Source organism: Chanodichthys erythropterus, chromosome 14, assembly GCF_024489055.1.
Source record: "Chanodichthys erythropterus isolate Z2021 chromosome 14, ASM2448905v1, whole genome shotgun sequence".
NCBI classification, from domain to species: Eukaryota; Metazoa; Chordata; class Actinopteri; order Cypriniformes; family Xenocyprididae; genus Chanodichthys; species Chanodichthys erythropterus.
The window spans coordinates 14,521,198-14,533,550 of NC_090234.1; the positions used below are offsets into that span (position 1 = coordinate 14,521,198).

The following is a 12,353-nucleotide window of genomic DNA, read 5'->3' on the forward strand; positions in this document are numbered from 1 at the left end:
TATATATATATATAATTGTACAATTGTATATTTACAAATATATAAAATAAATTATATATTATAATTAAAAATATTTTATATATATAAAAATGTAAAAATATTTTTAATTATATATATAATATAATATAATATAATATAATATAATATAATATAATATAATATAATATAATATAATATAATATAATATAATATAATATATAATATATAGTCAGTCCAAAATGTATTCAGACTCCTTGAACATTTCATTCATTTATACAGTTTATTCACTATAGTTTAAAAAAATTATAATAAAATATTTCAAGATCTCAGAGTTACACTGTGTCAGAAAAAAATTATCTTAATTATGTTAGATAACACTTAAGCAAAACATGGTCAGGTCAAAGTGTCTGAATAATGTTTTGTTTCCAAATTTTTATCAATTTCACTGGTAGTCCACTGTATGAAGAATTTTTGGCTATAATATGTCACAGTTTTATTTTTATTTTGCTATCATCACAATCAATAGTGTCCTGCACCCACTAGTAAAAATATATCAAAAATATCAAAAATATGAATATTTTTTTGTTTTGACTGTATTAATATATTATTATTATTATTATAATATATAAATATTTTTTGTCACATATTTTGATCACTAAATCATTCCCAGATCTCCATTTGAGTTTTCATTCTTTCACTGTTATTTTAAAATGTAGAAATAGAAATGAGCAGTTGTTGGTCTGTATGCATTTTGTGATTTACACAGTGATTAAGTCACATCATAATGCTGGTCTCTGGTTCAGACACTAATGCAACCAAAATTATTCCTGTTTTGGGAGAATCGGTCTTGCGTAACTACAGCAGCAGATTATAGGATGTTCGTCCTCAGTGACTGTGTGTGTGAGTGTGTGTGAGTGATGGTGGGCTGCGAGCGATGTGTGCCAGATGTTTCTCTCTCAGAGCTTCTAATACTCATTCTGCTTTAATCTCAAAGCAGCACTAACACAGTCGATCAACAGAGGCCGGATCACAACGACGGCTTCCCGGAATCTCTCTATCTCTAAAGAGATAATCATCATTAATGCAAATGCCTCCAATCCTTCTCCCGCTGTGTGCGCAGTGAGATTGGAAATTAAAATGATCAACTGTTTCAGTCTTTATTTAGCAGTCAGAGCTTTAGTTGCTGTTTAAAACGTGTGTTTATATTTTACAAATTCATTACACACACACACGGGAATGTTTTCCGGCTACTGAGCTGCCACTAGGTGTCTTAAGGTATCTTCTTTTTGCTAAAATCTAATGCAGCATCACATGCATGCTTCACAGAAGGTTGTCCCAGAATGCATTGCGACAAAATCCATTTAAAAAACATATATTTATTTTTTTATTTCTACATTGTGTTCCAAATTATTATGCAAGTGACATATCAGTAGGATTTCAGTACAATAAGCATTCAGATTTTAGTTTTTCTAAGAAATTTTGTTCGTTTATTTATCCATGTCTTTTTAGATAACTGGTATCAATCTCAGACAAAATAATTTGCCAGATCTATGTAAACCCTACTTAGAGGCTGTTCCATATTATTAAGCAAGTCACAGTTCTCATGCAATATGGGGACGAAGAAAGATCTTTTTGAAGATGAAAAGCATGAAATGGTGCAATGTTGTGCAAAAGGCATGAAAACAACTAATATTGTGTGAAACTGAATGGAGATTATTGAAGTATCATAAGAATTGCGAGTGATTTAGAGCACAGCAGAACTCGGTCAGATAAAGGCTTATTAATGAAAGTTTTGTCAAACAAGTTAATTCAGTTTCTCTTTGTGAGGTTTGGTTAATGATGGCTGAAATGCATCTTTACGCACAACTGCCAGCATGCAAAGAGATCTTCTTGAGACTCCAGAGACACCAGCAGCTTCAAATACCTGTTTGCTGCTCAACACTGGCTTTTTATAGCTGTCGTTTAAATACAATTAATTTTTTTGACAGGAACATCATTAATAAGCCTTTATCCGACCGAGTTCTGCTGTGCTCTAAATCACTCACAAATCTTATGATAATTCGATAATCACCATTCAGTTTCACACAATATTAGTTGTTTTCATGCCTTTTGCACAATGTTGCACCATTTCATGCTTTTCATCTTCAGAAAGATCTTTCTTCCTCCTCATATTGCATGAGAACTGTGACTTGCTTAAAAATGTGGAACAACCTCTAAGTAGGGTTTCTGGCAAATTATTTTGTCTGAGATTGATACCAGTTATCTAAAGACATTCTTAGAAAAACTAAAATCTGAATGTTTATTGTGCTGAAATCCTACTGATATGTCACTTGCATAATAATTTGGAACACAGTGTATGCATATGTAAGAAATTATTTTTTTAGAAAGAAATTAATAATTATATCCTGCAAGGATGCATTAAATTGATAAAAAAAAATTACAGTAAAGACATTCATAATGTTAGAACATTTTGAAACGTTTGAAATGTCCTGTGCACTCATGTCTGTTGCAGTTTTAAAACTTTTTTTTTTTTTGTATGCAAAAAAAAGGGTCAATCTGTTTTTAAATGCAGAAATGTGATGACTAAAGGAGTGACACGATAGATATATAATATGCCACCACTATGTTTACATTACGCCTCCACTGTCGTTTTGCTATTTATAGAAATAAAATCAATTTAATTCAATTGGATAACAGTCACTTCAATCCCATCCATCTCATCCAACACAAGCTGCAGAGTCGTACGTAGTGCAGCAGGAATCAGTTCACTGATCACATGAGATGACTGACAAGACCATGGCAGAGGATTCGTTGCACAACAGAGCCTAGGCATCTGACAAATGTCTGATCATACAGAATGTGCGCTCAACACAGCCGCTCCCTATTCACGTAGTACATGCAATCACGAAATAGAAAGCGAAAGTAAAACGCGACCGTGCATTCAAACACGATTTCAATACACCGCATTTTGAAAGCGGCTCCCTGATGCATGCAAATATCTCCCAATATGAAAACTATCTTGGGCTGGGCTGTGTAGTTGTAAACATTTCTCAGCTCTCTATCATGCTTGAAGAAATATTGGATCTCTATTTTCACTTTGAATATTGAGAGAGTACTTTGATTATGGTTGCAGGACTAAGAGACAAAGAGAAGGAGTTAATTTAGGAGGTCAAAAGTTGTAGAAGCTCATAAATCATGTACAGTAAGATCTGAAAAGACTCATGACTTCAGTTGAGTGTGGCAAAACCTTTTACAGTACTTGAGTATTGTTGTCTTTCAATGCATATGATAATTCATACTCAGAAAGTAGAACTGAAATGACGTTCATTACAAAATGATTAGTTAAACCATTTCAAATGCACCTGCAGACTATTTTTCTAGTCATGTATTTCATCATTGAGGATTTCTTAAAAATACTGTGTAAAAATCTCATCTCGTCTCGTCACACCCTCTCTGTCTTCCTCCTGCAGGAGTGTCATAAACCCCAACAGAAGTCATCCGTAAAGCCTTGTCGCTCATTTCCCGTCGGGTGAGGAGGGCGTCTGCCCATGCACACGCACAGCACCATGGGAAGCTCCCCGGAGGTGCTGTCCTGGACATCTTGTCCCAGCCTGCTGGTGGGGAAGCTGAAGGAAGAGCTCAAGCTCACAGTCGTCGGAGACTCGATGAAGAAAACCAGCAACAACGTTTCTCCTCAGGCGCTGCCGCCACTGCCGCCTCCTCCGCCGCAGATCATCACAGACCTCGCTCCGCCCACCACGCTTCCCATGCCGCTCCAGCAGCTGCAGCTCCCCTGTAGGGACGACGAGCCGGGTGGCACCAGCCCGCCTTGCACCGCCCTCAGCGAGGACTCCACGCGGGAGCAGGGACACTTCGAAAACAGCGTGCTGCAGTTGCAGGAGCACGAGGAGGCCGGGTCGCCGGGATCCTGCGGTCAGGGAGGCTGCGGAAGTGGTGGAGAGGAGAAGAACGATGAGGGCGGCTGTCCGATGGAGCAAGGCGGGGACGACACGCACCACCACCCACATGATGACATCAAACTGCACTTTCATAGAGCCGGGACAGGGAGCGGTGGATTCTTGGAGGGGCTGTTTGGATGTTTGAGACCCGTGTGGAATATCATCGGGAAGACGTACTCGACGGAGTACAAACTTCAGCAGCAAGGTTAGTGACAAGTACAGTCAGGGTGGTGGGGCCAGTGAAAATTTTCTTTTGATGGTCTTTGCTGTGATTTTGATTTGTGTACTGTATTCACGGTGCCTTCTGATTGGTCAGTAGATATGTGGGAGGTGCCGTTTGAGGAGATATCTGAGCTGCAGTGGCTGGGAAGCGGAGCTCAAGGCGCCGTGTTCCTCGGAAAGTTCCACTCCGAAGAGGTCGCCATCAAGAAAGTCCGCGAGCAGAAGGAGACTGATATCAAACACCTCCGCAAGCTGAAGCACCCCAACATCATCAGCTTCAAGTACGTCACAGTGTCTTTACACTGCTAGCAGGAGGACCAGATAGTTGCAATAAATGCTTAGTTTTGAATTCAGGGGCCGGATCCACAAAAAAAAAATCTTCAAAAAAAAGTTCAAATTTACTTCTTAAAGTATTTGTTCACTTCAGAATTAAAATTTCCTGATAATTTACTCACCCCCATGTTATCCAAAATGTTTATGTCTTTCTTTCTTTAGTTAAATCCAGGATTTTTCTCCATATAGTGGACTTCAACGGGTTGAAGGTCAAAATGTCAGTTTCAGTGCAGCTTCAAAGAGCTCTACATGATCCCAGACAAGGAAGAAGAGTCTTTTCTAGAGAAACCATCGGCCATTTTCTAAAAAAACAAAAAATTATATACTTTTTAACTACAATTGCTCGTCTTGTACTGCTCTGCGATGCACCAAGCATTACGTAATCAGGTTGGAAAGGTCATGCATGAAAGTACTGAGCAAGTATCTACAAAGCCTACGTCACACGTGACCTCTAGATAAGACTCTTATTCCTTGTCTGGGATCATGTAGAGCTCTTTGAAGCTGCACTGAAACTGACATTTGGACCTTCAACCCGTTGAACCCCAGTGAAGTCCACTATATGGAGAAAAATCCTGGAATGTTTTCCTCAAAAACCTTAATTTCTTTTAGACTGAAAATAAAGAAAGACATGAACATCTTGGATGACATGGGGATGAGTAAATTATCAGGAAATTTTAATGAAGTGAAGTAATACTTTAAAGTGGACCTTCTTGGAAATAGAAATTTAAGAATATTTTCATGAATCCGGCCTCAGTGTGTTTGACAGTGCAGTGAACGCAACTGAAGCGTGTGGTGTTGTCTCTTAGGGGTGTGTGCACGCAGGCCCCATGTTACTGCATCATCATGGAGTATTGTGCACAAGGGCAGCTGTACGAGGTTCTCAGGGCTGGTCGTAAGATCACACCACGGCTGCTGGTTGACTGGGCTTCAGGGATCGCCAGCGGCATGAACTACCTGCACCTCCACAAGATCATTCACAGAGACCTCAAGTCACCAAAGTGAGTCTCAGTTCAGACTCTTTCATCATAATGAATTGGTCACAAATCAGTCTCAGACTTGTTACTGGTTTAATTCTTCTAAAGTACTAAAGAGTAGTTAATAAAACTGTTAAGAAATATGAATGGTTGAAATTATAACCAGAACGGTTGAATTTTTATTGATTCCCATCCATAGATTTAATGTGTATAAGTGCAACATTTTCCACATTGCCATTCGATCATCTCTGAGTGTGTGTTTTCAATTGCAGTGTGCTAGTCACTCAAAATGACGGCGTGAAGATTTCAGATTTTGGAACATCTAAAGAGCTCAGTGACAAGAGTATGAAGATGTCCTTTGCGGGTACGGTGGCCTGGATGGCCCCTGAAGTGATCCGGAATGAGCCGGTGTCGGAGAAAGTAGACATCTGGTGAGTGTGAACTAATGCAGTGACGTTCAGTCATGTTTGAGTGTGATTTATGTCACTTCATGGGACCATTGTATGTTTGCGTATATGCATTAAACTGGTCAAAAGTGACAGTAAAGACATTTATAATGTTACAAAAAGTTATTTTGCAAATAAATGCTGTTCTTTTCAACTTTCTATTCATCCTGGAAACTAAAACGTATCACGAGTTTCAAAAAATATAAGGCTGTTTGCAACAGAATCAGAAATAATTCTTGAGCAGCAAATCAGCATATTAGAATGATTTCTGAAGGATCATGTGACACTGAAGACTGGAGTAATGATGCTGAAAACTCAGCTTTAGTCATAGGAATAAATTGCATTTTACAATATATTCACATAGAAAACAATTGTGATCGTCACGGGTGGTTGCAGGCAGGTAGACGAAGAAGACGAATATAATTCCAATACGAAGAATATACACTGAATACACAGACAGCCTGGGCAACACACACCCATAACATATATCGGACAAGGAGTGCAGGACAATGAACAACTTAAGTCTTGAAAAATATTCATCTTAGGAGATCTTCTGACACTGCCAGAATTTCGTCCGAGGTAAGATTTGATCGCAACGCTCATTAATCGGCTGTCCGTGAACGTGTCAAACTAGCGATCAAAGACTATAGATTTTAGCCTAAGATTATAGGAATCTTTTAGGATTCTCAAAATTTGTCTCGGATGCCTTTAAGTTGTGAATACAAATGAGGATAATTAATAGAACACAGCTGACACATATGAACTAATAATGACTGAAACCCAGGACATGTGATTAAAGAAAACAAACTTAAAGTCCATGAAGACATAAACTAACAGAAGGTGACGTCACACCCCCAAGAGGCAAGGCGCGACCTCGCGCCATAACGGAACAACAGAGGGAGGGCCGGAGGGGGCTTTGGAGGTGGACGAGGTGATGGTGAGAGGAAGGTGTGGAGGGATGATGGCAGGATGTGGAGAAGGGATGGAGATGGTAGGACGATGAGACACTGGCAGCGACAATGGTGGTTGGCTGATGGCACAGACCCAGAGACGAGGGACGGAGTAGCCAAGATGTTGCTGGCTTGGCTGACGACATCTGACTTGGCTGACAGAGCTGGTGGATTCGCAGGCACAGGCCGTGGGTCGAGGGAGCTGAGCGACATCGCTGGTGCAGGAGACCCAGGCAATGTGGAGGTGGAGCCGGTGGAGCCAGAGTACCCGAGGGCTGGGACGACGACGGTGTGAGCAGAGGTGATACCGACGGGGAGGAGGAAGCTGCTGCAGGCAAAAGGGTGGAGGGATGGAGCGCAGCGGCCATAATTCCATGGCGGAAGTGGTGTGACGACTGTCCAAGGCGGAGCCGGTGGGACGAGGGAACCCGGAGGAGCCACTAGACTGATACCCCTTTTCCACTAAGTCAGTTTGAGTGCTGATTTGGAGCCAGAGCCTAGTTTCAAATCAGTTCTTTGTCTTTCGACACCCAAAGCTCTAAACCAGGAAAAGTGGTTCATAAGTAGCACCAAAACATTGCTGGTTTAGAAGTAAGAACCGCTTGCATACCATGACCAACAAGAAACTTGTGACCACCATTTTTGAAATAGCAGCTCGATAATCTCCGTCTATACAAATTATGGCAAGCCGTGTTTGGATGCGGATGTAGGTTCGCAAGCGTCAATAGTAACAAAACATCTGTCATTGTTGATGGAAGGCTTGTTCGAGATGCGTCGGAGCTGCACGGACCGATCGGCATGTGACATCGGAGTGCCGCGGGAGCCTTTGTAAAGCATTCGACTCCTTTTGGATCGCTCTCATGGTGCTTTGATGTCATCTGTCTGCGAGAAGGCGATGCATCTCGAACAAGCTTGGTGTGTTTTTGTTTGGCCCTGCTGTGAAAGATGAGACGTATACAGTGACGTAAGACCTGGCTCTATGCTGGTCCTCTAGCCCGTGGAAAGGCAAACCGGTTCTCGGAAAGCTCGTCAGTTCAACCAACTCCGAATTGGCAATAGCACTAGCTCTGAACTAGCACCCGGTTCGTGCATGGTGGAAAAGGGGTAATAAGAGTCTCTGGTGGAGCCGAAGGTGGGAGGAGCCGATAGGTCGACGGACCGAGATGGAACGAAGGGATCCGAGGCCGGAGGTGGAGCTGAAGGATCCTCCTGGATAGGCGCTGATGGTGGTTGCTCAACGTCATCGCAGATGAAAAAAAAGGTAAAGGTAATCATGACACATTTCACACAGGATAGAGCAAGGAATTATTTCCCAGTTCTGACATTTCTCTTTGTATCATACAGATGAATTAGATATCGGGTGGGATAGGGTGGGAGTTGACAAGTCCCCTTCAGCCAGTCCTCCGTTTCAGTTCCCTCGGCCGCTGGTGTCTCGGGCTCACACCCTTGGTCAGATCCTCGCTGGGGCACTGCTTCCGGGGCAGTGCAAGCTCTGTTCCCCATTCCTCGGGGCTCTAGCTCACTCGTCATGGAAGGTGGTGCCGCTCGGTCTGCGGGGGGCCCGGCTCACGTGACTTCTCCACGCTTGCTGGTGGTGAAACGGGGACTGACAGTGTTCTGGACACTCTCCAGTCACCTGATGACGGTCTCTCTCCAGTTCAGTCCTGTGGTGTCTGGGAGGTCGATAGGTTGGTGGAAAGTTGTCCTGATCCAGAACAAGGTCTAATGAGTCTCGTCATCGAACGGGCTGGTGATGGCAAGATGACAAAAATGAACAGAAAAAATTGGTGCTCTCCTGATCCATGACGACAAACTTGCCCCGGTCGTGCATTTCGGGTGGTCCGATCTTCTGTCACTGGTGGTTGCAGGCAGGTAGACAAAGAAGACGAATATAATTCCAATATGAAGGTTTAATGAAGAATATACACAGAATAAACATAGTAGTGAATACTAACGAGGATAATTAACAGAACACAACTGACACATATGAACTAATAATGAGACCCAGGACACGTGATGAATGAAAACAAACTGAAAGTCCATGAAGACAGAAACTAGCAGAACATAACGGTGACTAATAATATTTCACAATTTTTCATTGTGTTTTTGATCAACTAAATGCCTTGGTGAGCAGGAGAGACTTCTTTCAAAGACATTAGAAATTCTCACCAACCACAAGCTTCAGAAGGGTGTGTATGTAGTGCCTGTAAAAGCTGATTTGTGTGTGTTTGCAGGTCGTTTGGTGTGGTGTTATGGGAGCTGCTGACCGGTGAGATCCCCTATAAAGACGTGGACTCCTCCGCCATTATCTGGGGCGTCGGGAGTAACAGCCTCCATCTGCCTGTGCCGTCCACGTGTCCCGACGGCTTCAAGATCCTTATGAAACAGACCTGGTGAGACTCCATGTCATCAAGTAGTTGAACATGTGAAATCTGAAGTTTTTATGTTTGATGTAGTTTTAAAAGCTTGGAGTTTGATTCAATCTCTCTTGTTAGGGTGTTCTGGGTGTTGCAAAGATATATTTCTGACCACAGAATGCTGTGATTGACCAATCATAATCAAGTATTTTTGAGTGTTCTGTAAAACAAGGCTTTATTGGTTGGTTGAGTGGTGTTGTTCTTATTCCTGCAGGCAAGGTAAACCCAGAAACCGTCCGTCCTTCAGGCAGATCCTTCTACATCTAGATATCGCCTCTGCTGATGTGCTCGGGACGCCACAGGAGACCTACTTCAAATCTCAGGTGAGGATATCTTGATGTCCGCTTACTGTAGTCAAGAAAGAGCCATTGTGTCATTCAGAGGTCTTCAGTAATGGAGAAGGGCAAAAGAAACATGAAGCACTTTTCCAATTATTTCTTACCAACTAAAACTGTAAATTGGTTGCAACAACAAACATGCAGCGTGAAAATCTTTGTGTGATTCATGAACAAATGACTCTTGAGTCAGTTCACTGTAATGAATCAAAAAGAGTCAAAAGGACATATGAATCAGTCTCAGACTCATGAGTTTCTGGTTTTTCTTCTACTAAAAATACTAGAAGAGAATCCATATATAATATTTAATATTTTTATTCATCTTTTATTTTTATATATTCTGTTTTTTTGTTATTTCATTTTAGTTTAATTTACGTGCTTTTGTCATTAAATTAAATAATAAATAATGTAAATAAACAAAAAAAAAAAATAATAAATATATAATAATAATAATAAAATAATAAATATAATAATAAAATAATTTTAAAAATGAAAAGAAATAATTACAAATGAACTATATAAAGTTATTAAAAAATGAATGTAATAAAAATAATAAATATAAATCAATATCAATATATTTAAAAAATGACAAATGAAACTAATGAAAAGTGAATAATTATTTATTAATTAAAATAAAAAATCATTTATATAAATAGAATATATTTATAAAAAATAAAATAATATTCTTAAAATGAAAAGCTCATAATTAATAAACATTAAAGTAATAAATTAAATAAATTAATAATTCTAAATTATTTCATTAATAATTGTTTTTAAAAATACATAAATAAAAAAATGTAAAATAAAAAGTCAAAATAAAACACTTATTAAAAAAAGTTCACCTGCATATCATGTGAAAATTACCCAACATTAGAGAACTTTGAACATGCAAATGTTTAATTTACTATTTTTATTTATTTTTTCGTAAAAATAATTGTGAAATAAAAGCAATCAATATAAAATTGTATTTTTAATCATCTTTTATTTTTATATTTTCTGTTTTCATTTCATTTTAGTTTAATTTACATGCTTTTGACATTTTTATTAGTTTTCTTTTTAAAATAAATGTTTTTAGTTCTTAAAACTTATTTCATTTAGTTGCCAAGTCAGCATTTCTAATTTAAGTTTTTCATTTTATGTTTTATTTTTTTAAATCTAATATTTATATTTTATTTTAGCTTATTTTTTCAATGTTGTAGTTAACAATAACAACACTGTCTGTGACAGGCGAATTGGAGAGAAGAGGTAAAGAAGCATTTTGAGAAGATCAAGAGCGAAGGCACCTGCATCCATCGACTCGACGAGGAGCTCATTCGACGCAGACGAGACGAGCTGCGGTGAGAGAGACGAGAGAGAACAGACCTCATGCCATCACTGTGTGTCTCTCTCCATTCTCACTGTCTCTGTGTCTTTCAGACATGCTCTGGACATCCGAGAGCATTACGAGAGGAAACTGGAGCGTGCCAATAATCTATACATGGAGCTCAGCGCTATCATGCTACAGCTGGAGGTGCGGGAGAAAGAGCTGCTCAAGTAAGTTCTCAAACGTTCTTCATTACTCCTCATATTCTGCAGTATATGGTAGTTCTGAACATGCTTTTCCAATGCCGTTTGTGCTGTGTGCATCTCTCTCTCTGCTTATTGGCATGAAATTATTAATGAAAGGCTGTAATGAGTCTGAACTTTGACACCGTCTGTGCCTGAACGCAGACGTCTCTCTGAAACTCTAATTAAATCTAATCTGCTTAAACCTCGACCCGGCTCGTGCAGTTCATGCCAGAATTTCCATGACCCACATTTTCACTGAACAAGCACACGGTGATCTTACTTCTGCACAAATCTGGTTTGGTTGAGATCTGAACGTTTCCCATGTGTTCCTGCAGGAGGGAGCAGGCTGTGGAGAAGAAGTACCCCGGCACGTACAAACGGCACCTGGTGCGGCCCATTGTGCGGCCCAACGCTGTTGAGAAGCTCATCAAGAAAAAGAGTGGCATGAACCATAAGCCTGGGACACAGCAGCCGAAGAGGTGAGCGATCCGTGAAGACTTGTGTGTGCCGTTTGTTCTGTTTATATCATATGCTTGGGGTTCACAAACTGGTGTTCACGACCCCTGGGGGTTCAAGAGGGAACTGCAGGAGTTGATGAAAAGAGAATAATTCATTAAAAATAAAGTAAATAAATTAATGATTAAATTAAATAATAAATCATACAAAAAAATAAAAATTATTAAAAATGAATAAAATAAAGTTATTAAAATACATGAATAATTTATTAAAAATAATAAATATCAATAATAAAAATATATTAAAAAAATAATAAAATCACTAAAACAATAAATATACATAATAAAAAATATGAACAAAAGTTCATTATTAATAAAATAAAGTAAATACATTAATAATTATAATTATTTAGTTAATAATTGTTTTAAAAAATACATAATAAAAAAATTAAAATATTCAAAATGAAACGCTTACTAAAAAATATATATATATATATATATATATATATATATATATATATATATATATATATATATATATATATATATATATAATGTTTAATTAAAAAACCTAAAAAATAAGTAATAATAAATATAAATGAAACATTAATGTAAAGTGAATAATTAATACAAAATTAACTAAAATAAAAAAAATCATTGAAATACTAAAATAATAAATAATATAAATAAATCTTAAAATGAAAAGCGTATAATTAATAAAAATTAAAGTAATAA

At 38.6% G+C, this 12,353-nt stretch overlaps 1 protein-coding gene across 9 annotated transcripts in view; it reads left to right on the forward strand.

Moving 5' to 3' along the window:
• The window catches only part of si:ch211-45c16.2 (mitogen-activated protein kinase kinase kinase 13), a 75,069-nt gene that overhangs the window by 53,732 nt on the left and 8,984 nt on the right, over positions 1-12,353 (forward strand). For 7 of the 9 annotated variants that reach the window (XR_010897095.1, XM_067408965.1, XM_067408971.1 and 4 more), the window contains 9 exons: positions 3,450-4,143; positions 4,255-4,441; positions 5,300-5,491; positions 5,740-5,898; positions 9,098-9,256; positions 9,495-9,603; positions 10,843-10,952; positions 11,032-11,148; positions 11,499-11,642. Coding sequence is in view for 8 of the 9 variants with exons in the window: in XM_067408965.1 (XP_067265066.1) it covers positions 3,528-4,143; positions 4,255-4,441; positions 5,300-5,491; positions 5,740-5,898; positions 9,098-9,256; positions 9,495-9,603; positions 10,843-10,952; positions 11,032-11,148; positions 11,499-11,642 (1,793 nt within the window). In the remaining variant the exon portion in view is untranslated. The remainder of the gene's footprint in view (positions 1-3,449; positions 4,144-4,254; positions 4,442-5,299; positions 5,492-5,739; positions 5,899-9,097; positions 9,257-9,494; positions 9,604-10,842; positions 10,953-11,031; positions 11,149-11,498; positions 11,643-12,353) is intronic. The other 2 variants (XM_067408970.1, XM_067408973.1) reach the window with 1 other exon arrangement.